This window comes from Sander lucioperca, chromosome 12, assembly GCF_008315115.2.
Source record: "Sander lucioperca isolate FBNREF2018 chromosome 12, SLUC_FBN_1.2, whole genome shotgun sequence".
Classification (NCBI taxonomy): Eukaryota; Metazoa; Chordata; class Actinopteri; order Perciformes; family Percidae; genus Sander; species Sander lucioperca.
In genome coordinates this window covers 14,307,118-14,333,296 of record NC_050184.1, presented here as the reverse complement: position 1 = coordinate 14,333,296, position 26,179 = coordinate 14,307,118, and the positions used below count along the sequence as shown (strand labels likewise).

Genomic DNA, 26,179 nt, shown 5'->3' with positions numbered 1-26,179 from the left:
TGCTATTTCTCTTTTTTTCTGTCTATCCACTCTGTTTATCCCTCGTCCTCCTTCATTTCTTCCACTCATCTCACCATTTGAAAAGCAATGAGCAACAACAGGTCCGGCTACTTACAAAATAATGTTCCCAATGTCTAAATGACAAAAACACACACAGCTTAACTGATGTTGGGTTTTTTGTTATTCTTTTTAGTTTCTCTACTTTCTATTCTACTACATTATTTTTTCAATCATTATTACTATTATTCTTGGGCATTTTAGGCCTTTATTTGTACAGCATGAAGGGGGGAGAGAAAGGGGGAATGACATGCAGCAAAGAGACACAGGTCGGAATCGAACCCGCAGCCACTGCATCGAAGAGTAGACTTCTACATATGGGCGCGTGCTCTACCAGGCCCCCTCTTTTATCATTTTTTATTTATTTACACCCTTACATTACTTGAATCCCCCCCTTCTCATTTATATCTCCTACCTTACACTACTCTAACTTTTACCCTTTATCTCTTACCTCCTTCCTGTCTCTCCTCCGCTTCCTTTCCTTTTTTAACTCCTAATTGTCATGTCCCCCTCTATTCTTCTTCCCACCTCTAACCCCTTCCTCTCCTCCTCTCCGACCAACCATTCCCCTCTCTCGTCCCTTCCTCATTCCGCCGCTTAATGAGAACCTCGTTAGCATCTGGGCCAATTAGGTGGGCAGCTGCTAACGAGACAGAGCGAGCACACAACCACGCCGTTATGATTTCGCTTCGGCTTTCGCCTCCCTCGCTCGGCCGCTGCATGCTTGTCTACAATATTTGCCTTCACTCCATATAGTGGCTTCATTAAAGCTCCCTAATTGCATGCTGACATTTACACTTCAGGGATATAATGATGTCTCTCGCTGTACAGAGAGAGCAGTCGGCTCAGATTCATCGCTAACTATCACTGGAAATCAGCAATGCACAGGGACATTGTGGGAGTATTGTTTTTTTAAAGAAATCGAAAAGTTAACTAGTTTTAAGCAACAGTTTAGGTGCATTTTAAGCACAAAATACATGCATTCACTATGAGCAAGCTATCTATACAATATATAATCAGAATGAAAGAATGACATCCAATTTAATGCCATCTTCCACAGTTTTCCCCTAAAAGTACTCAACTCTCTACATGTTTGGCTGAATTTGTGACCATAATATCATATTGCACCCAGAATGTGATTAGGATTAAAACGGCATGTAATGACAACTTTACAATTTGTAACTACTGAGAGCGCAGACTTCCACCGAGGCCAAATGCCCTATCTCGAAATATTAACGGAAGTGAAAAATAATTTTTGTGTATTCGCCCTGCGATTGGAATCTGCTCCCAGCAATGTAATGACTTCTTCCCTGGCCCATGCTACACCCTTCCACCAAGTTCCATGGAAATCGGGCCTGTAGTTTTTTCCGTAACCCTGCTAACAGACAGACAAACCAACCAACAAACAAACCGAACCAAAAACATAACCTCCCTGGCGGAGGTAATTATAGTTTGGAGAGGAGAGGAGAGGAGAACAACTGAGAAGAGTGAGCAAAACACCAGAAAATATTTTCTGACTTTGGCTTTCTTTAAAGCAGGCTCTGTAACTGTGAGTACAGGCAGAGGGGACGGGGGACGGCTAGGATGGGAGAAAAGAGGGAGCGTGTGAGGACAGCGGGAGCCCCATCGCACCCCCTGGTGAGGCAAATGACCTTAAGGCAGAGAGGAGACTGACAGAGGAACGATGGCAACAGAAACTGCACAGATGAAAGAGAGATCAGAGGGAGAGAAGATGTGAGCTAAAAGAACGTCATGAAGATCAGCGAGGGGGATGTGTCGGCTGCAAGGGTGAAATTATGAGAGTGGAGAGGATCTGTGGACTAAAAGAAGGACAATAAAACAACAGAGGAGAGGAGAAACGCGTGGTGCTGGGAGGCTTTGAAGATCTACTGTTTGTACACTCCGCTGAACACAAGCGGCTAAAAAGGGAAAACCCTTTTAATAACCACAGTGAGATTAAATTTGTAACTGGGAAATAATATAAACCAGGGGTGTTTAACCCTGTAACATATTTAAAAACATTGCACAATATAAATCCACTTTAGATGGTTATTATCAGTGTTTGAAAGAATAAACAGATTGGAGGATAAGGATGTTACAGGCTCATGTCTTGTGGTTTGGCTTACCTTGAGGAACTTATACAAGAGGAATGTGAACCAGTTGGTCAGCATCTTCTCAGCGACAGACTCCGTTCTAAAAAACACAAGACAATTTGAAAAGGGATGTTAAAGTTACAATCTCGAAGATCTTTGTTTCGTTGTCTTTTTGGCGACACATATTAGCGATCATTGCAGGTGTGTTTTTGGATCTCACTTCCCAGAGATCCGAAGCGCCAACAGATTCTCACTCCCATCGCGTAAAATACGGACGCTTGGTCAGGTGCCTTTGTCGTTGTTATTGACGCTAAAAGTCTCCTTTAGCGTCATATCTAAACGTGCTTTATCCAAACGGGACTATTGGCGTCACTTTTGACGCAGTTAGGTTAAGGAAAAGGTAGTGGGTGGGCTTACGTTTCCATGACACGTGGGACAAGAACAGGGCGGTTGGGTTTAGGAAATGAAGAAAGCGACAGTTGGGTTTAGGAAACGCGACATGCGGGACACAATCCCCGGTCTCCTGGGTGAAAGTCCTGTGTTGTTTGACCCATCCACCACCCCAACCAACCTCCCTATGTGTATTTTCTGTTATGGGTCAGTTTCTGTTTTCCCTGTCCTGCCTGTTTTCCTCTTCCCTTTTCCCCTGTGTTTGTTGTCTGTGTTTGTCTTCACCTGCTGTTGCGAGAGGTAGTCTCAAGAGGATCTAGGTCAAGGGGCGTGGCCACTCTCTCCTGCTCTGTTCCAGCTCACCTGCAGCACATTCCACTAATCAACCTAGCAGTTTATCTACCTGGGCTGTTCACCTCTTCAGCGCCAGTTCGTTACAACCATACTAGTGGTAACTTGGCTCAGTAATTTAGAGACTAGAGACTCCGCTCCTAGTTTTCCTGCATTTTCGCTCTGAGTTTGTTTTCTTGCTTATGCTCCAGTTAACGTTTGTCTCCTCTGTTCAGCTCCCGTTCTGAACCTGCTACCTACCTGCTGCTCCCCTACTGTGTCCTGCTTGCCTGCTGCTTACTCTCCTCGCCACTCAGCTCTAATCGCTGCTCGCCTCGCCTCTCAGCTCTCATCGCTCCCTCGAACTGATCACCTGGGTGAGGGAAGACTAGACTCTATCCGCCACCCTACGTCGAGTCTCAGTTCTGCCTGGCCACACTCCTGTTCGCCTCCCTCCATCTTCAGTCCCGTCCTGGAGCAACTCAACCTGTACCACTCCTCTCTGCACATTTCTAGATTGTCTAATAAACACTTTAACTGCTCCTCTGTGTCCGTGTTGCCTGTCTCTGAGTTCTGGGTCAAAAGCGAGAGCCTAACATTTTTGGCCTTTCGTACTACTCGCTACCGTAGTCGCTCTTAGTGCTACGTCATCATCAAACCCCGTGTAGCTGCTGCTCTCCCCGGTGCGCTCTACAAACACGCTGAAGGGTGCTTTTTTTCGTCGCTTCAGACGCTGACAAATGTTCGTATTTTACGAGTTCGGAGTCAGAACGGGTTGAAAGCGCGTGTGATTTTTCCCGGGAAAGTTGGTACAGACGCCCAGTTCGTAATATTGCAAATGCAACGGCTTTTTAACAGCGGGCCATGGGGAACTTATTCGGCGATAGATAGTGACTTAACAGACATTTATTTGGCCTAAGTGTGGTCATGAGCTGTGAGCAGTGGCATTTGATGGATTGTCACAGCCCTCAAGATGTGAAAGTATCAAGTTTTCTTTTTTTTTTTTTTTAACCTTAAATCATTTTGTGAAACCTCTGATTTACTTTCCCAACTCCAGGTTAAACCCAAGTAAATATTCATTCATAATTAATTCATTATTGGAACGTTCATGTTCAGCTGACCTGCTGTGCACTTTACATTTGCTAACCCACGTTGCGGTTCACACGGTTTTCATTATTATCAGAGGAAACAACTAGAACTTACCACGTATTAAAGACACGGTTTCCATACCATAATGTGTGTTTTCTTCAAACCTCAAAAAAGAGAGTCTTAGACAGTGGTGTAGTCTAATGTATTGTAGTGGGTATACTGTAGTTTATATACAGTATATATTGGCCAGAATCTGCCTTTGGGGGGTTGCATATCATAGTGGGGGGTCTGGGTATCCTCCCCCAGGGAAGTTTTGAGCATCAACGACTTAATTTCCATTTTATATACACTTTTATGCACCAATCCACGGTGGAAATACCTTTATTCAGCCTATGTGAAGAAAAACACAGATGACGATTCAAAATATATCAAAAATATAATGGAAAGAATTTTTTTGCGTGTCATTTTTAAGTGGGTATGTGCAGTGACGGCTTGTCAATAGAGGGGGCTGGGGCACCGGCCCCATCAAAATTCCAGAAGTATTTTATCCAATCTGATTGGTTCTCGACACCTGTCATTCAACTTTACACTACTCGCGCAGGCGTTACGGTCACTCCACAAACCTTGCAAGCTGAGAAATAACACAGTGACCCAGATCACTTTCATTCTGTCATTGATTTACAAAAAAAACTCTCACAAGACGTTCGCTGGAAGAAAAAAAGAGGATAAAAGATTTCGGAGCGGACCAACCCGATTTACAAATCCAGCAGCAGGCTGAGGCCAGTGACCGAGGGCGAAGCTACACCGGAGCTACAAATGGAGTTGGCTGGCTGGATGTGATGTTAGCAATGCCTTTTTTTGCTTTCCCTGTCTTTTATTTCAAAGTGTCAGCACTGAGGTTTTGTGGACAACAACGGGGGTAAGAGTCAGAAGAAATGTCTCTCTGAAAAATGCAAATGCCATGAAAGTAGTCGCAGACAAGTTTTTTGGCAGAGTTAGCATTGTTGAACAACTAGATGAAGGCTACAGGATTGGTATTAGAAGGCACAACGAAGAGGTGACAGAAAATCGACACATACTATCCAGGATAATAGACCGTGTGACATTTTGTGGAGCCGACAAAAACAACGTGCAGGAAAGATTTTTTGAGTTCATCCCTCTGCAGTCAGCTACAGCTGAGTCCGTTGCTACGGCACTAAAAGAGCGTCTTGCTACTATCCTTCCTGAGGATCAGAAAAGTAAGCTCATCTGCCAGGCATATGATGGAGCCAGCGTGATGAGGGGTGCCAGCCACTTCAGGTGTTCAGAGGAAAATACAAGATGTGTACCCAAATGCCCACTACATCCACTGCTACGCACATCAGCTCAATCTGATAATGTAACAGGCCACCTCTCACATATCCAAGGTGAGAATTTTTGTTTCTAACATTGGTGGATTTACCAGCTTTTTTTCCAAGTCACCCAAGCGGACATGTTTTCTGGATAAAGTGGTTGCCCATAGACTGCCAAGATCCAGCAACGGATGGGACTTTCATAGCCGTGCCATCAATACTGTTTTTGAGGACAGAGAGGATCTCATTTGCTGTTTTGAGAGCATACAAGACTCAGGTGACTTTGACCCCAATACTGTCAGGTATGTCTGAAGGAAAGGAGAGCTAAATGTATGTAAGTAGTTAACATGCTTTTTGGTAGTGGGTGGGAGGATATAGTTAAAAAAAAAACTCAGACAGAGTCACTATCTTCTCATGTTTGTAACTTGAATCTTGTATCATACTGCCTGCTCTTCTTAAATACAAAATACATAGTTGTTTAAATAAAGTAGTGTTGGTTGTTTTGCCCAGTTTCAAAGCACTGCTTCATATTTATTTATGGAAATCCTGGAGCTTTCTTAGTGGGTATACTGCGTATACCTGCGTATCACGTAGACTACACCACTGGTCTTAGAGCAATAGAGGTTTCACCTACAAACAATGCATGCTGGGAAGTATTCTGTTATGCTAATCCTCTTTCCTAATTTGATGAGTTCAGTAAACGGTATGGTCATTCAACCCATTTTAAGTAAAACGACTTCCAGTTAGAAAAAACTCTTGTTCATATTCATTCATATATGTCTACATGTTTAGTTCTGAAGATAAATTAACTAACTAACGTTTAATAAAACTTGAATATATTTACATTGGGTTAAATATAAAAGATTGGTTGATTCCACTAAATTCCTGTTTGGTGTTTGACAGCGTAGTCTATATTTTCTTCCACGTCTCTCCACATCTTCCTTACCTCCTTAACAGCAGCTTGGGATGGTTTTTGCTCTCCAGGTTTCTGTCTATCAGGTCGGACAGCAGCTGTTTCAGGACTCCGGTGGCGTACTCCATCTCCCCCTGCAGGGCCGTCATGATCAGTGATGCCACATTGCCTCGGTCCCGCATTGAGAATGACCTGGAAATACATGCACAGTAAAATTCAATATTAATATTTAAAGAATGCCTTCTCAAGCTTTTGTTGAGTCACATCGGAAGCAGTTCCTCAAAATACATATGTAACCTCATAACAGCTCGCTTAAATATTAATGCACATTTATTCCTAACCAAATGGTGCCTAACTCTGTTTTGCCATGAGCCATTTTGCTAAGTGCTTTAAGGTAAAGCACTTTTTTTGGGGCAATTTAGGCATTTATATTCATAGGACAGGGGCGAGAGAGGGGGAATGACATGCAGCAAAGGGCCGCAGGTCGGAGTCGACCCCACGACTGCTGCATTGAGGAGTAAATCTTCACATACGGGCGTGCGCTTTACCAGGTGAGCTACCCAGGAGCTCGCTTTAAGGTAATTTTAAAGCTGCTGAAATTTTTCTTTAAGATTATTTGTTGGCCTTTGTGCAGTGCAGATACACAGGATATGGGGGGTAAAAAGCGGATGCCATGCAGCATGCGCCAGTGTCGGATTCGAACCTGGGCCACTGCCAAGCACTCAGCCTACATGGGGCGCACGCTCGATGGTGTTTTAAGCCCCCACCGTCAACTTCAAGGCAGAACTGCAACCTTCAACTTAAAGGAACACGCCGACTTATTGGGACTTTAGCTTATTCACCGTAACCCCCAGAGTTAGATAAGTCCATACATACCCTTCTCGTGTCCGTGCGTGTTGTAACTCTGTCCGACGGTTCCACCGGTAGCTTAGCCTAGCACGGAAGGACCTGAAGGTAATCGGTTCCAACTAGCCTACTGCTCCGAATAAGTGACAAAATAACGCCAACATGTTCCTATTTACATGTTGTGATTTTTATAGTCATAGCATGTACAAATAACAAGGTCACATGAGACACAGCCATCTTCTAACCGTATATAAACTGGGAACTATATTCTCAGAAAGGCGAAGCACTGCTACTTCTGCTACTTGGGCGGAGTGATATGCTTTGCAGCACCTGAGAAGCCCCGAGCAGATAAGCAATGCTTTGCCTTTCTGAGAATATAGTTCCCAGTTTGTATACGGTTAGAAGATGTCTGTGTCCTATGTGCCCTCTATTTGTACATGCTATGACTATAAAAATCACAACATGTAAATAGGAACATGTTGGCGTTATTTTGTCACTTATTCGGAGCAGTAGGCTATTTGGAACCGATTACCTTCAGGATCCGTGCTAGGCTGGGTTACGGTAGAGCTGTCGGAAAGAGCTACAACGCGCACGGAGATGAGAAGGGTATGTATGGACTTATCTATCTCTGGGGGATACGGTGAATGAGCTAAAGTCCCAATAAGTCGGCGTGTTCCTTTAAAGGCACCTAACCTTTACCCTTACCTAACCCTAGTGCCTTCCATGCAGCGCTGCCTGGAAGACGACGTTGGGGGTCTTAAAACACCAAAGAAAGCACACTCTGCGGGGTGCCGAGAAAAAAACAAAAATGCGTTTTTAATTTCATCAAAATGAAGCATCAAGCATGCAGTACTCACATGACCCTATTCCCATGGCTGGAAAGATCATGTGCGGAAATGCTAAAGCTCTTGAATGATATTGTAAGTTTCAGTTTTGCTTTTATATATTATAAGTTGTTTTTTTAAACTAGTAGACATAGCTTATTAAATAGTAGAAATCATCTTTTGGAAAAAGCTAATTCACTAAAAACCCAAACAAAATGTACAGTATATCTGAACAATAAATATAATAAGACCTCTGTGCCTCCAGGGTTCGTATGAACGTCAACAGGAAGTGCTTCTTCGTCAGCAGCTGGCCAAACAGCGTCAGTGCCTTCTCAACATTTGCCTGGACCTGAAGAAAGACAGAGAGACAGACGAGTTACAACAGAGATTCATTTCTGTGTACAAATATATCTGTTCTTTACTGAGGAGCATTTTTGTATTGTTGAAAGAAAAAAAAAAGCCTTTTACAATCCCCACAAAGAACTCACCCAAAATCAGATTTTAAGACGTTTATGTAAAAGCATGAAGCAGTTTGCAAGCGCATCAGAGTTCAGTATGCAGCATGCAAGTGTGATGTGGAAGACCTCCAATAACCTGAAAAAAAAACTTTCATTTACAGACCAAGTTCTTTGTGGAATAATATCCCAAGTAACATTCGTTTTATCACAGGAAAGGTACATTTTAAACATTACATTTAAGTCTTCTTCACTTTTTGCCCTGTGACAGTGAATGTCCGTTACAGTAGATAAATAAAACTATGACTTACTCTGAGGGAAGAGAGATTCTGATCCCATCTGCGAGCACAAACTTTTCTTTTTCACCATATGATGAGCTGAGATTGGCTTGTAAACAGCAAGGTAAGCCTGATTGGCTACTCTCTCCCCAGCTGCACTGCTGTGTGCTGCTCTCTAAGTGTTTCTCAGATGTCGCTCTCAAAAATCATTTTTGCAGACAATTGGACCTAATAGTCTTCTTGACATCAAGGGGTGGATGGGTCAAAGCATCCTCCAGCTGAATATTGATAAGACAAGAATTTCAATCATTGGTCCTGACCGAGTTGCACCTGCACTTTAGCTGTCTGGGCTCCCTGTTTACTCATGCATTGTCTTTGTTTATGACTTCAGCTTTTAATCTTTCAATTTGTTAATATTTGTCATATGGTCTTCTGCAATAATGCATGTAAATGTCCCATACTGATCGCTCAGGCCTCAAAGAAAATTCTGACTCTTCCAGTCACATTCACCACTTTGCTGAATCAGTTATATTCCTTGAAAGCCCTTTAACTGAATATTTTAATAACGCTTCAATGACCCGCTGTCACTTAGAACTGGAGATATTTTTTGAAAGTTCCTTGAACAGATAAAAAGCCAAAGTCCAATCCGACTGGCCTGAACCAACCCAGCATGAGAGAGATTCCTCTGTCACACAGAGATGGGAGGAAGAGCTGGAGAGGAGGGAAGAAGAGTCAGGGCATAGCAGGATTTTATGTGTGTGTGCGTGCATGCGTGTGTCAGGCTTGGTGACAGAGGTGCACCCTGCTTGTTCCACTGGCTGGCACCTGTCACTACTCATCAACAACACACTAAACCCCCTGAAGACGCCTCTCTGTCGCTCACTCGCTCTGTCTTCCTCACTGCTCTAATTCTCTCACTCGCACTTATGCTGCGAGTGATGTTTCACATCACTGGGTTTTCTCCCATTTTAATTTCTCCTGCTCTTTGTCTTCGTGTGTCTCTCTAACACATACACACACAAACCCACATTGTTTCCACCTCTCTCTCACTCTCTCTCTCGCTCTCTTTATTGTCATCCTTTTGTACCACTGTAACATCTATTCTTTTTTTTCCTCCGATGTGCCATAATAAAGTGTCTGGGCCTCTCTGTAAAGTGCTAAATGAGATTCTCAGGCCTCCAGGGCGGATGCTGAGAGTGATGTGTGTGTGTGTGTGTGTGTGTGTGTGTGCATGTGTGTTTGAAAAAAAGAGTGTGAGAGCAAGAGAAAAGAAGAAAGAGAGACAGATGGAGGTGCATGTACGTACTGCACATGTAGAGTATTTACAGAATTTCAAAGAGAGCGTTAAGAAGGGTACATGTACATCCAGTTAACTGCAAGACGGTGTATGTGTGTACATGTACTGCATGTATGTGTGTGTGTGTGTGTGTGTGTGTGTGTGTGTGTGTGTGTGTGTGTGTGTGTGTGTGTGTGAGCATAACCGGTGTGTAGTGTGGCTGTCTAGCTTAGGGAAGAAAGCAGTCACACAGAGCAATAAAGCTAGGAGCGTTTACACAGGCCATCGGATTACACCGGCAACCCCTGGGGGAAATACAGAAGGAAGGGGAAGGAAGTCTAGACACATAAAATACGTAAGATCCCTTTACTTCTCTGCCTGCCTGCCACCTCAAATTAAAGGTGTACTGTATTCGTATCAGGGGACATCTTAACCTCAGTGTCACGTTTCTAGTTTTTATTTGGATTTGCTAATAAAAAAGCCAAAAAGTGACAAAAATATGATATTTTAGGATATTTTAGGCTAAACGGTTGATGAAACCTGCTGGCTGGGCATATTCATGTGAGACACCAAGCATGACTTGCTTTTGCGAAGAAGTGAGCAAAAGCTATCACCGAGCACCGAGTTTTGGAAAGCATGTGCCCCTCTCTAAAGCTGTTGAAATGAACATTTGTGAGGGTTTATCGGTGTTTTAAGCCCCCAACGTCTCCTTCCAGGCAGAGCTGCTTGGAAGGCACTAGGATTAGGCAATGGTTATGGTTAGGGTTAGGGTTAAGGTTAGGGATAGGTGCCTTGAAGTCAATGGTCGCAGCGCTGCCTGGAAGGAGACGTTGGGGGCTTAAAACACCATCGAGCTTTGTGAGGACAGTAATACTAGGGCGGTCGCCATGGTTAATTGTTGATGATTATTTTTTTGATTCATTGTTTAGTATATAAACGATCAGAAAATGGGGAAAAATGCCCATCACAATTTCATGGTGCATTGCACTTTTTGTATTATGTGTCCTGTCTTGTTTTTGCGTAGATGTGTTTTGTCACTGTGTGTATAGTTTAATTGTGACCTGCCAGGGGACAGCAGATGAACATTTGCATTAGGCTAACTCTGTCTATCAAATGGTAACATTTATGTTTAATATTGTACATGTGTCCTTACAAATAAAACATTAAATTAAATTAATTGCCGGAAATTCCCAGTAAAACTCGCACCTTATATCATTATTTAAATAACTTTTAATATTTGGAACAAGTTGTAGAAAAATAGGATGTAAAAAGTTGGCTACACATTTAATCAACATTTCATATTTTATGCTGCTAACTCATGATCAGGTTGCATCCACAGGTTGTGAACATTTATTAGACTACAAGTGAAAACTGCAGCGTTTCTGGTGTCTCAGACAATAAAAGGTGACTGCAGAATTTTATTAAATGAGATTTTGTTATTTATGACTTTATAAAATTTTTAAAGCCAAACCTAATGAAATAAATGCTATTGAATTATGTCATACAGCTTTAGAATACGTCTGCAAAAGTGGTAAACCGAATACAAAAGAGGGGAAATATGACGTTTAAGTGGATTTACATTCCCGCTACATTCCTGTTGGTCAAGACTTTTCTAACTACACTTTATTCTTTCAGATTTTGCTTTATCAATTAGTTTAAATAATATTTAAAAAAAAAAAGGAAGCTAGACCACCCAGAGAGCTTTCTTCTTCTTCTTCTTCAATGAATATAAATGTACTTTCTGGATTAGAACATTTAAATAAAGCTATAAAAGGTCAAACAAATTATTCCTTGACTCCAAAAAGTCAGTGCTCCAATCAAAGGCAATGGAGCCGCACCAGATTCTACATCTTAATGATACTGCTGATTACAAACTTGGCTCTCTGGTTCCGAGCTTTGGAGGAGAGTAGTTTATGTTGACACACTATTAATTGTACTTCCCTTGGTCTCAATGGTAAAATGTCTTTATAAATCGAGTGCACTATCTCCTTTCAGCTGTGCTGGCAAGGTGGATGCATGTACTGGCTTAATTAATAACTCAACAGTGATGTATAATGCAAGTAAGACTCCTAGTAACCCTGCATCTAATGTCTCCCTCTCTGCTCTAATCCTCTTTCCCTTCATCTTTTGCTTTGCACTTTTTTAACATACCTTTATCTTTTGTGCCATTTTCTCCTCACTTTTAAACTCTACTTCCATATGTCAAGGGAATGTGGTGAGCGTGTGCCCTATGACATCAAACTAATGATGATAATAAGGAACTTGAAAGGTCTTTTGCATTCCTTGAGACAAGCTGGATACGTCAACACAAAGTAGGTCAAATATAAGTTATATGATTGCTTAAAGGTGAAGCATGTCTGGAGTTCCTCTTGCCTCACATCCTATCATTTGGAGAGGCCTGTTTTTGATGAAACCTGTAATGGGATAATGGCTACAAGGGTATTAAGCAGTAAAGCCGGAAGGACATTTTCATGCCATTAAATACAAAGTGTGTTACCTTTTTTTTACCTCTGATGTTAGTTTATGGGCCCTATTTTAACGATCTACGCACATGGCGTGAAGCGCATGGCGCAGGTACGTTTAGGGCGTGTCCAAATCCACTTTTGCTAGTTTGACAGCGGAAAAAAGGGTCCGTGCGCCGGGCGCATGGTTCCAAAGGTTTGTACTTAGCATCTTGATTAACTCATAGGTGTGTTTTGGGTGTAACATGCAATAAACCAATCAGAGTGTCATCTCCCATTCCCTTTGAAAGTCAGGCGCATTTGTACCTTGGCGCATTGCTATTATGATGGCGGATTTGCACCTTAATATTTTTATTTGTAATCTTTTGCATGTTTGTGTGCTGCTGCGCTTCCCTGTGTGTGTGTAACAAGCATAGTGTGCGCACGCTGTGCATAAGCCTAGGCGCATTTTACTAATGCGCTGTTAAAATAACAATGAAATGCTGCGCTATTGACTTTAGACCAAGTTTTTGTTGGTCAATGGCACGATCACTTCCTGCTGCCTCAAGATAGCAATACGCCCAGAATTCACCTGAACACACCTCCCTGTAAGATCAAAGATGGGCGCAGGTGCATTTGCTATTTAAACGACGTGGGCGCAGGACAGTCTTAAACTAGCAAAGACAATTGTGTCGGGCTTTGCGCCGCGCTGCGCTGGGTGCAAGATAGGGCCCTATGAGTGCAAAGGCTAAAGACCGATATATGCTTCTGTGTTAAATCGACGCCGTGGCTACGTACGTTGGTACGTTGAGACACAGACCTTACGCCATAGCCTGACGTGCACCTCTCAAAAAATGTAACTACACGTCTATTCTTTGAAAGAGATCGATGCACACACAAACGCACAAATATAAACTTCAGGCCACTTACGTAGGCTACGATGAAAGCTCTGCATGGAGCCTCCGCAGAACCATAAATCAAGCTTAAGTTCTTGGTTCCACTGTAATTGATTATTTATAGTGAGTTTATATCAGTTTCAAGTTTGGTTGGTGGTGTACTGACCCGTACCTCCATCTCCTTGAGCACAGGATGGTCCTCAATGCCTGGGAAGAGGACCCTCATTGCGTAAATCCGATAGTCCAGGAAGGGAATCCCAGCTCCGTCCAGCTCCTGGGTCAGCTCGTGGATGTCTGTCTGAAGCTCAGCGAAAGCTACGAAAAATTGACAAATAGAGAATGCGCCAGGATGAGGGATGGTGCTAATCATCTGCACAGATTATGCAGACGCAGATCGCTACGATTGACTGACACACACACACACACACACATTGTTAAAATCATACGCTGGACGCTTTATTAGTCTTTCTACATGGGTTTAGTTAATGATCAGGCTATAATAAGACCACGTCGGCTATGTAATCGCTGACAACCGGGACAATTTCATAGTGGTTGGTGTAAATCGGGACATTTTAGCGTCCCAACAGGCTTTTGTCGGGACTCGGGACACGCAACTGAAAATCGGGACTGTCCCGGTCAAACCGGGATGTCTGGTCACCCTACCTACAAAGGCAATAAATAAGAACTAAAGAAAACAGACAAGGCAGAAACACGAATGAGGGAATACAAGTTTAGGTAGAAATTAAAGAATAATAACAGATCCAGAATCAGCAATTTAGATAATTTTAGTAAAGGACAGCAATGTAATTTCTCTACAATTTCTTTTACCAATTTCTTGGTACGCATAAATCCTGAGATAACACTTAAGAGAAGAAAGACAGGGCTGAGAAATTGAAAAATGTAGTGAACTTAATTTGTTCCTTGGCGTCTCAGCCCCGACAAATTCAATCTTTGCTTGTCCAAAAAAGAGCCAAACATAATGAAATAAAAAAAAGGCAAAGCTAGCTCGGGGAGAGAGAGAAGCAGAACCAGGAGACAGAAAACAAAGTTCCTGGAAAGGAAAGTCAATTAATTGCATGAGTGGATAATTATTAAGAGAGCGACGGATGAGTTTTCATGCATAATTTCTCCCAGCTGTTATTGGACTGTTTGGTCCACAAGAGAGATGGAGAGGGGAGGAAGCAAAGAAGATAAAGGAAGGAAGAAAGGAAGAGAGAGGAGAAGAAAGAAAAATCAGAAGGTAAAGAAGTGAAGGTGGTAGGGGAATGGAAATTCAAAGGGACATAAGTGACTAGGACAAAAAGAAAGAAGAGCGAAAGATCAGCAGGTAAAGGTCAGACCTAAGAAGAGGTAGAAAGTAGAGTAATGAGGTGGAAATAAGAGGACAAAAAAATGATATGGCAGAGCAGAAGAAGAAGAATAGGAGATAAAGGAGAGGGAGATTATGGTATTTCTTCTCTCAAAGGTTACATGGTCTCCGGGGTCAAGACTTCCACCACTTCTTCTTATCAGTGCATTCAGCTACACATACCAATTCAACCCTGTGTTCTTGAAAATTACGTTCCCATACAACAAAACTGCATTCTCCGTTATGTTTCGAGAGAAATGTGTTTTCCATCGACTGGCGCAGGTTGTTTAAACACATGGCTGACATTGTGAATTGAAACAAAACTACATGTTTAGGTTTAGAAAAAGATTATGATGAAGTATGTTTGTTACGTAATTTAAATTACAAACGTAAGTACGTAAGTTAAGAACATTACAAACGTTAAAAAAAAATCAACACTGGTTTCACACTGGACACGAACAGCGGTCTCCTGGGTAAAAGTCCTGTGTTTCTTTGACCCATCCTTTCCACCCCAGCCTCATCCATACGCGGATATTTCTTTAGAAACGTATTTGTCATATGTCAAAGACAAATGTAATCCGTTTCCCTCTTAACGTAAATAATTATGCAGTTATGTTGTATGGAAATTAAATTTTTAGGAGACAGAGCTATACAATCACTATCAAACATACCGGATGTGGTATGTTAACTTTTACTGATGAACCTAACTTAAAAAAGTGATGGCACAGCCTTAAACATAGCTTTTTAATCTGTGCTGTTGTACTATCATGAAAAAGCTCTATGCGGTTTTGTGACAAGGACTCCCTGTCTATAGCAATCAGAATGGCAAAGGTGTGCAGAGCCAATGATCCAGGGAAGACAAAGAAACATTCTAATGTCCCAAATAAAACAATGCGCTCAAGTGGAGAGTTTCCCAAATATTTGAAATACACTGAGTGTGCTTACATTAGCATGCACAATGCCTTGCCTAATAATTTGTTCGGAAACCATTTTGCAATATTGTTTTATTGCTTTAATATCAGAGTTTAAATCATATCACATCTCAAAAACATCTATATCACCTCCCCTGAACCCAAAAGTGACACTTGCCAGTCAGCAGTTGTCATTTCTAATGTGTAACTAATCATCCATGACTGCTAATATGCTAGTTTGGATGATAGTGTACACTGCGATGTCTGCTTCTCACGGATGACTGAACCAAATGTCCCCCTGTCTCTTTCCCTCAACACTCTTAGAGCGAAGCCAATCTCACACACACACACACACACACACACACACACACACACACACACACACACGTGGCGGCGCCCACTTCATCTGTTCCTCCGCCCACACACACTGTCTCGTCTCTATAGGCCAGCTGGGAGTACAGCAGGCGGGGCGGGGTGGGAATAAGGCCATGCTTCATTTCCTGGAAAACAGAGTGCTTTGATTTCTGTTGACTCTTGAATACTGTCTGGTTTCTCTTTGAAGAAAGAACGGGAGTTTTCTAGTTGTGTTTTTATTGAAAAAAACACTAATGTTAAAAATGATACAAGGTAATAACACATTTTCTGAAGGTGTCAGAAAACATGCAGCGATCACCCTGAAACTGTAGCACTTTAAATTAAAACCTGTTGTTGGTTTTTATTTAACAAATTATCCTCTGCGGCCGATAGCGCTTTATGTTGTGGCTGTAGTGTAATCATATTATAACCTTGTACATCGGCTGTGTGTGCCTGTGTCATTATATGGAGTGTAAACAACTGGGCTGTCCTTACATCAGTCATCTACGTACACTCTGACCTCATCAACTCCCTCACAGTCCAGTCTCTCTCTTGTCCAAATGTTTTTTCTCCCAAATTACCTCTCACTTACTTTTAATTCATTCTTAATTCTCATTTCTTGGCAAACAACCCCCTTGTTACTTTGACTTCACATGGCCTCTCACTCTAGACTGGGTAAACCCAGCCTGATCTGCTGGCGATTTGATTTTGCCCTGCAGCTCAGGCTGGAAACCTGTACATTTTTCTGCTTCCGTTACAAATCTGTGAGGACCAATCACAAACTGGCTTATCCACCTGGTGCGCTATTGACGGGTTTAACACGATGACGATAGAGAAGCAACGGCAAGCATCTTTTTGTTTACATTCAACAAGGCGGCCACCGAAGCGCAGCAACCCACTGATGCCGCTGTCGCTGCTACGTCACCCGGATCGTTGGTCTGATTGGTTGAAGGACTATCCAATTGCGTACAGAGTCATTTGAACTATGCCCGTTGATCACGCCTCTTGTGCAGTAGAAAATACAGAGCAGACTCCCCAGGCAAATGTTCAATCTTAAAAGATTAAGCTTGGTCTGGTGATAGCCAGACTACTCTCACTCACAATCTCCCTCCCAACGCTTTGTATGCTCCTATCCTTTTCTGACACTCTTTGGCTGCTGTAGCGTGTTTTCACTCGGAGGTACTGACTTCTCATCGACATGTTAGGCGGTGCTCTCCATTACCGTCATCAACACAGCCGATGAAGGGGAAAATCTCAGATTGGCGTCCATCTCTTCAGTAGAGTTCAACATACATAAAAAATCTATGAAAAGGAATGTTGAAGCTATAAGGGTCACTATTTGGTTTGCCTCCTGACTGTGATGATGGTAATATAACTGCAACCAAACTGTGTGCATCACTTTATATCAGCCCTGTATTTTCTTAAATAAAACTCTTTTCTATGTGCTATGACTCAGCTATGACACGGTTGCATCAGTAAACATACCCCGCAGAAACCCTGCTGTCAGTGATGACGGCAGCATCCAACTGCTCTCTGTCTGCAGTTTATGCATTTATTTTGGTTATGCCCTCATACTAAATTACTTTGGAGTAAACTGTCTCGATACTTAGCTGATCTTATTTGCCCTAAATTCTCATTGTGCTGGGAAAATGTACTTTTTGGTTTCATTAACTTTGACACAAATCTCACATCTCAATTTTATTTAATCAACCTGATTTTAATTTTGACCAAATTTTACATCCATACATACATTTACATCCAAATTCCAAAATAAAAAAAACTAACTTCATAGAGCTGTCCATTCACATTAAACACTAGATATCTACTATATCCTGTTGCAGTAATAAGAAGGCTGTTAGAACACACACTATTTGTACTTTTCAAATGCTTTATGTAAATTGAGTTGTTTTCTTTCTTTTTATTATTGTTTTATTTTTTGTATCTCCCCTGGCGTACTTGACCTGTTTGTACTGTATACACTTGTGGCTGTATACTTGTTATGTGCTTAAAAAAAAAGAACAAAAAAAAAAAAGAATTCTCTGTCTGCAGTTTCATTCAGCGTTCTCTCAAATGGAGCGCAGCGTAAATTCTTTCAGGAAGACTTCTAAAACATAATCACTTTCTCTCTCCCCTAAACGGAACAGCTGTAGAGGTGTTCACTTTTATCTTAACCAATCAGAAACGGCCATGAAAATCACGAGCCAATCACTGCATGACATCCCTGTTTTAAACCTGTCTCTCTCTGCTGCTCAGTTGTCATTTCAGGATAAGAGCACAACCCTCCTCCTCCCCTTGCTCCTCCGGTCTTCATCACTCACGTCTCCTGGGTCCTCATCCGGCAGGCCACTACCGACGGCTCTTCGGTTTTGGTTTCCAGGCACCTCACGCCACCATCAGTGCCTAGACTCCATCGGGGGATTATCTTTCGGCTTTCTACCCCTTTTAAAAATTTATATTTTTAATAATGATGGAGTCTAATCTCCAAAGACTGTACATTTCAAATCATGCATATGTACAATAAATCTTTGCACATCTGCAACGAAGTCTCTCCTGATTAAACTATAGTCTATAGAAATGTCCTCTACCATTGTTCAGTCTGCACATTTATACCATGAAACCTCAACCTGCTTTCTCATCTTGTATAACTGCACACTCAGTCAGCATAGTAGACTCACAAAACCCAATCAGTGTTATAGCCAGGGGTTCATTTTTAAACTAGTTTACTCAGGCAATACTGTATCGAGGTGCTATTACATGAAGAGAGTGCAGTGTTAACAAATGGTAATACACAGTCTTTTCTCTGCAATTTCTATGCAATAATAATTCACTGTTCGCTGAGGCCACCCCGTTGTCCATTAATTCCTGATAATGGACGCCTTTAAGGGCATTAACCCGCTCACACCATGGTCACATGCCAAAGAACATTTTTTAAGACCAATAATTTATCTAATTTATCAAAGTTTTTTTCCAAACAATAAGTCTGTTTCCCTGTTAACCCCTGAGGGTTAGACCAATACCTGCAACAATCATTCCCATACCATAAGGTTCTTATGCAACTGAAACGTTTTCACTGCTCCGGTAGAACGTATCTTAGAAACGACCTGGCAACGGGAGATATTTCTAGCCGCTTGGGTCATAGAACCCTTTGGCTCAGCTACGAGACATTAGCCAGCTGACGTTATGCTAACAAGATTCAAAGTCAATAACATTGTGTACGGTTGTCAATCAGTAAATATTATTTGACAGTACAGTATGTTTAACAGCAAGACAAGCTAGCTTTTCAGCAATGTCATTTCCCCCAAATCAATATCAAGACTTTCACGAACAAATGATACGCCATGTGTGCTGTCGGTCGCAGCCTGAGGTAGAGAGTTGAACAGCGGATGGGATGTGAGATGATTGCTAAATGTGAAACAAAGTAAGTTCAAAGGGGCCGTATAACTTACTCTTACAGCTTGTGTGTTAGCGCCATTATGTGGTGTTCAGAGGACGAGACACTGAAGGGCTACACTCGTGTGTTGTAAATATTCAGATTATTATTGTTGTTATTTTAATGTAGCGCTTTAAGTTAGAACGGTAAACAGACAGTTTTACTGGAACTACTTAGTAGGTGTCCTATATCACTTTTTATTGGACACCCTGCAGCCAATCAGAATAGAGTATTCACTCATACCATGGTATCATGTGTGTATGAATGTTAGGGGTGTGTAAAAAAATCGATTCAGATTCGTATCGCGATTCAAGCTCTACCGATTCAAAATCGATTCATTGAGTTCCAAAAATCGATTCATTTTTTTTTTTTTTTTTGAAATTGTATGTCTACTGCAATAAAATGGGAAAAGTAACTACATTTACATACTGTGAATAATTTTTTGAACCGAGAATCGTTTTTGAATCGAAAATCGATTTTGAATCGAATCTTGAGCCTAAAAATCGATATTGAATCGTGACATTTTCTGAATCGTGCACCCCTAATGAATGTGTATAGGTATGCATGTGAATATGTAGGTATATATGCATGTATGTGTAAGTATACATGTATAAATAAGTGAAGAATTAAATTGTTTGTATATAACTAAAGTAGAAAAGTAGGAAAAGGGGGTATGACCTTCTTCCTACTCCTTTTTGAACATGGAAATCCTTATTTGAATCATTTACAATCATTTTGAAAAATATGTTTGCATTTTGTTAGTATTTTGTTTTGTTGGTTTTCTTGCTTGTACTGACATCTTATTTATCTTTTATTTTTAACATGATCATAATAAACCTAATCAAAAAAAGAAAAAGAAAAAAGATGTCTGATTCTGATTTCATTGCCTACCTTCTTTACACTCCAGGGCCACTCTGGACTCCAGGTTGTCCATCTGGAGCTGCAGACGTTTCAAGGTGCGGTCAGCGTCCCTCGACTTCCTCTTATAGGCAATCAGCACAGCGATGATGACCAAAAGAAGCAGGCCGCCACCCCCTCCGATGCCTATGATGGCAGGAAGCGTCAGCAGGCTGTCCGAGTAGATGTGAAGAGTCCCGGGGGAGTACTCGAACCCACCAGCACGGATCTGAACACACACAAGTGATTTTTAATGATCAAGGGAGAAAATACTGACATTCATTACCCAGTTAAGCAACTCTCTGCTTTATTCATAAAGTTACATAGTAATCAGCGCGACCTCTCTCTCTTCTGATGGCTGCCATGGAGCAGCTGCATTATCAGAGCTGAGCAGAGGAAATTACTACTTCTTTACTTTCCCCTACCACATTCTCCTCAGCCAGTCTGAGGGTTTGAACTATCGCCTCTCAAAGAGACGTAAAAAAAAAAAAAAACCCAGGCAACGCTGCTTGATTTTCTCCAGGTTTGAGAACAGATGAGGTGGTCCAAAGAGATCTAAAGTTGGTGGTCTGATGAAAGAAAAGTTGGTTGACCCGCTTTCTGCCACAAGGATCATTACATTTTTATCTGTTCTGTACTCACACTAAACAGGCCGATCTTTGAAAGGCTTATACTGGGGAGGATTACATCACCTCGACTGCCGTGAACATTTCTTGTAGGGAAAGGTTTTCAAGTCTTGCCTTTAGGGGAGCAGCTTTAGAGGGTTTTGGTAATGAAGATCTCACAAGGTAACTTGCTCAGTCTTTGAATAACTCACCCCCGTCTGTATTCTCTGCAGATGAGATATTTAGGTCCACTATTTGGGTTTTCAGATAGATATTTTGTCGTTAATGCCCTCATTTGTCACTGTCAACTTTAACAAACTGATTTAGGTCACATAGTCAACGCTGTATACGTGAACAAGGTTGAAGCAGTGCAGTGCAGGTAGACACAGACAGTGTTAAAGCCTTGTGCACACAAGTACACAGAACACACACACACACACACACACACACACACACACACACACACACACACACACACACACACACAATATACATACTCACACAAGTAATCAAACAAAGTAATCACCAGCATTTAAATCTCTCCCCAAGGAGTCTTGGTAATTATGGGAAGTCAAACACATGTAATGTTTTTTTTTTCTTCTGACTAAGTACATTTACATAAGCGCAGTGCGTCTCACAAAAAAAAACCTCACAGCGCTGGAATCCATCAAATCAAGCTATCCACAAGGGGGGTTGATAAGCCATTAAAAAAAGGTGTGATTATGCACTTTGAAGCTCTTGTAAGTGCACTTGCATGTTGACATTATCAAAGTCTGATTTAAAGAAATACAATAGAGAAGCCGTTATATTAATATCAATGTAGGCAATACCTACAAATTGAATTTGCTATAGTAGAGACAATTAGATTGGCTTGTATAAGATTAAACAGCTAATTAGCTGTGTGGACATGACCAGGCTGCAAAGGAGATTAAATTGAATGAACTTGTACACAAAAGTTTAGCTAACTATAGTATGTGTTTGGATTAGTTAGGTTGCAAGGAGGATTTTAAAAGTTTGCAAGTCAATCTGAAGACATCAATTTCATCAAACTTCTTGTACTTCACCTTACATCATGCTTCATGATAATGGCATTGCTGTCAACATATTGGACTGGTTCAAAGTGGTGCCTGCTGACCCTTCACACATTTTACCCTGTCTTGAAGCTGCTCTAATTACTTTTTATACGAATAACGCTTTGTGTTATGTGATAGGAGTCGCTCGTAGTGATCAGGGATGCACCGAAACCAGGATTCAGCTTCGGATTCGGCTGAATATTGGGCTTTTTGACGGGGTTCGGTTTCTGCCGAACCTTAGAATTTTTTTCCACCGAACCCTACGCTTGCACTACGTGCGCTACTCCGGTCGACGTAATGATGTCGCCGTTGATTATGGGAAGGTGTTTACGTAGGTGGATCGTTCAATGCAGTAGGCTGTGAGAAAGTGAAAATGGAACTCGTGAGCAGAAAAAGTGTAGTTTGGCAGTGCTTTCAGTCAAAAGAAGGCAATTCAAGTCAAGCTACATGTTCAATTTGCAATGCCGATTTGTCTCGTGGTGGCAAGGACCCTAAACAATACACAACATCGCCGCTGTTAAAACATTTGTGTATGAAACATCCGAAAGAATACGAGTTGTGCATGAAGAAATCTACAGACAGCAGCCAAAATGCAGCAACTTCAGGTACGGCAAAGGAAAGACAGTCACAGCTAAAAACTTGTGTAAGTGGACTGAGGATGGGAATAGGATTCGGTATTCGGTGCATCCCTAGTAGTGATGAACCCACAGAAAATTATTATGCAACTCTATAGTTCCCCATTCAGCTCATTATTTGTGCTTTCCAGTACAGCCTGCAACTTTAGCGTTTGGGTTCACTTACAGCTCTCATTATCGTTTTCCACCCTGAGCATGCAGCTGATAAATCTCTGATAAACCAGCTATATTCTACCTGCCCAGCATCAAACGGCAGGTAGACAAAGTAAGCAACTAGCCGGTGAACATAATGGAGCTTAATAATAATGTATACTTTATTATCAGGTAACATGTATTTGTTAGCCTTGAATGCAAAATGTATCAACAAAAAGGATATTTGGAGGTATAGGTTTGCTTTGTTACCCCTCACACTGCCAATTAGGATTCATCATTTAATAGGAGGTCACTGCTATATCTGGTACTGGGGGGAAACGTATCCTCAGATGACTGTAATGCACCACGAGTATACGCAATATTAAGTTGGTGACACATTTCCTAGGCATTTGTCTATTTTTATTCTCCTGACAGACTGAAGGACTGATGGAGGAACTTAAAAAGCTGAAGGCCAAAACAACAAACAAGTTTCTTCGAAAACTCAAGGGAGGCACACAGCTGCCAACACACAGCTGAGCATCTGAAGGGACACACAAAGACACAATGACACGCACATACAGCAGTTCTTTCTGTACACCCTCACCCTCACCCTCACGCACACGCACACACACACACACACACACACACACACACACACACACACACACGCCCAGTACATCTGGACCCATTGGGGTCCCCTGTATGTAGGTCATTCTACATGGGGAGTATTATTGTGTTACAGCTGTGTCCTTCTCTGCAGCATGTCACATAGCACACGCAAAGACAAAGATGTGCACGCACATACAGTAAACACAAACATGCGAGCGCTCACACACACACACACACACACACACACACACTTGTACATCTAGTAACACACACAGAGCAGAAGAGATCGGAACAGACAGCTCTATTTTTTCTTCGGCTATTGTCAAACTAAGGACTAACTCTACCACCCCCGCCAACACATCGCATCGCTCCGATATTCAACATGACATTTCGTTCAAAAAAAAAAAAGAAAAAAAAGAGAAAAGAAAAGGGGGGGGGGGGGTAAAAAAAAGAAAACAAATTCCAGTACCACCTTGGAACTGGCTGGTTGCGTTGAGAGCTATCATATTGAATTACATAGATGCGCTGTCAGTGGCTTTCTAGGTATATTGGCTGTAGCTAGCAGGGAGTAAATGTCATAAAGATACAGTGAAACGACTGTGAAAGGACATTGGTGATAAGTTAAAAAAGGGCAGGATGTGGTGGGGTGGGGGGGGTTGAGTGCGTGTACTACTGGGATATTCAGACAAACATCCAAATATATTCAGAGTGAGGGCTGCGTCGCCTGGCTGAGGTTTGACCTTCCTCTATACAGATGCTCCAGGAGCTGTGCCGTGATTTTGAAAGTCTGCTCCAGTCAGAGTGAATTAGGGATTTCAGTCTGCAGTCTATTGACAGCGCTGGACAAGTAAAGCTGAATGGTTGCCGTGGGACTTGGGACTTTTTCTAGCACTACTTCCTGCGGTGTCGCAATTTCAGAAAATAGCTGTAGAAAGTGAAAGTGACATCGACAGCATTCACACTGTGGGTGGTGATAAAAAAAATAGTTGCAGCTTGTGACTCACTTGCAAGTGTAACTCAATGATGATGTGGCAACAACCTTTTTTAAAGATGCAACTTTAGGTTGGATTTGCTGAGAGTTGGACAACATTTGCACATCAAAAAGGTTTATACAGTAAGTAAGGGTCCTGGATTAGAGCCTGGAGACAAGCTTAGCGTCTGCATATCATCAGCATCCTGGAGAAACAATTCTATTCTTAATACCACCTTTTATGTTTCCGCATAACTCGAGGACAGAGCCCTGCTGTTGACAGTGCCTTGTCATTGACATAAACTGTAGCAAACGTTTTCCTTCATCATAATTTAACTCTGTTTGCCCACATTCAATTGTTTTTTCTAGTTAAATGAACATAATTATTTTGAGGATCAGGTGTCCTGTTATTAGCCTGTTAATCTGTCTTGAGAAGTAGGTATGTATATAACTTTATGCTCAAAAAACTAAAACTCAACTTGCCATGTTAAAACAGGCAAAATGGCAGGTTTACGACAAAAGGAAGCACAATATTTGCCTTTTTTTGAAACAGTGTGCAGCTATCATCACTCCTGAATCAGGCCGGCAAACACGGGTTACATGAAAAAGAGAGAAACGTAAGGAGAAAGGGGATGCTAGAGGGCAATTTTAACATGTAAGAGAAGCATTCTGTTGCACTCCAAGATGAAAAACGGAGAAAAAAATATGTATTCTGCTGTGGGTATCTTGCAAAGGGTTCCAAAAAATCAGTGGCACAGTCCCTGCCGATCCACAACCCATTACGCAGACATAGACTATAAAATTCAGTTTAACAACATTATGTTCAAGTGCATATATTTAGTTCTCAGATGATTAATAAATAACAATTATAATATATTAATCATTATTAAAAATTAAAAGGATTTGGGGACTGTTGGTTTATTGGAAGACGTCATTGTGGACTCCGGGGAAGCTGTGGAGAACATTTTCCACTATTAACCGCCGGACGTCCCTCACCTTTCGCTCTCTCTGTGCTGACGTTATCATACAACGTTCGCTTCAGGAAACAACAACCTTCGAGCTAGTAAGCTACCAAGCTACACGCTGAAAATGGCAAGTTCTGAAAAACATATTGTTCTTGCAACAAAGGCAGGCCTGCTTGGTTCTTTCGGGGAATGATAGTAAAGATTTATAAAGAATATGTTTACGGCATTTACTGTCTAACGTTAACTGGGACGTTTTGGGACCGAATGGTGGGGATTGCTGTGGACGAAGTACACACGAGGCTACACTGGTGAAAGCAAATTACATTTAACCATGTATCCAGCTAATTTGAATAGCTCACGTTACTGTATTGTGTGAGCAGTTAACGTCATTTAATATTTTATGTGACTTTTGTTTTGCGGGTTGCAAATGTTCCACCAAAACAAGTTCCTTCCCGAGACTGTTTTGCAGAGCCACCGTCGCTGCGTCTGGAGCTTAGCGCCGCCCAAGATGATGGCGATTGGTTTAAAGAAATGCGAACAACCCAGAGCGTTTTTTTCTCCTATCCCAGAATGTGTTTGGCGTAGCCCAGACCTTACTCCCCAGCGCTGTGGAGATAGGTTCGGCAATGTCAGACAAGCCATGTTACATTTTGTGTACTGTTAACTGTCTACGCCACCAAAATAAAGTGAAGCTAATAAAAATGCATGATAAACGGAGCCGGCGCTGTGGGACTTAAAAACCTCTTAAATCCAAAACTGGCAGCACCTGCAGTGAAGAACTGCTGACGCCTGCACAGCTGTTGGTGTGGATACACTTCAGTGGATAGAAAGAAACATGGTTTTCAATCTGCAGACATGTCTGGAGGTTCACTATGGTCGCGTTGAACATGTTATGCGAAGTTGCGACATTGTACACCCGTAATGGATTTAGCATCATCATGTACGTTGGTGCAAAGTCTACAGATCTGCACTTTTTGAATTGTGAATGTACAGCCATGTATTTCTATCAGGGGGTCTGGTCCCTGAAACTT

The 26,179-nt window shown here is 41.8% G+C and overlaps 1 protein-coding gene across 2 annotated transcripts in view; it reads right to left on the bottom strand.

Moving 5' to 3' along the window:
* LOC116040775 (plexin-A1-like) overlaps positions 1-26,179 on the bottom strand; it is a 300,695-nt gene that overhangs the window by 19,848 nt on the left and 254,668 nt on the right. Inside the window, exons 21-25 of one of the 2 annotated variants that reach the window (XM_031286408.2) lie at positions 20,154-20,388; positions 13,386-13,534; positions 8,125-8,222; positions 6,237-6,395; positions 2,184-2,250 (exon numbers count right to left, since the gene is read on the bottom strand). In XM_031286408.2, the coding sequence (XP_031142268.1) occupies positions 2,184-2,250; positions 6,237-6,395; positions 8,125-8,222; positions 13,386-13,534; positions 20,154-20,388 (708 nt within the window). The remainder of the gene's footprint in view (positions 1-2,183; positions 2,251-6,236; positions 6,396-8,124; positions 8,223-13,385; positions 13,535-20,153; positions 20,389-26,179) is intronic. The other variant, XM_031286409.2, reaches the window with a different exon arrangement.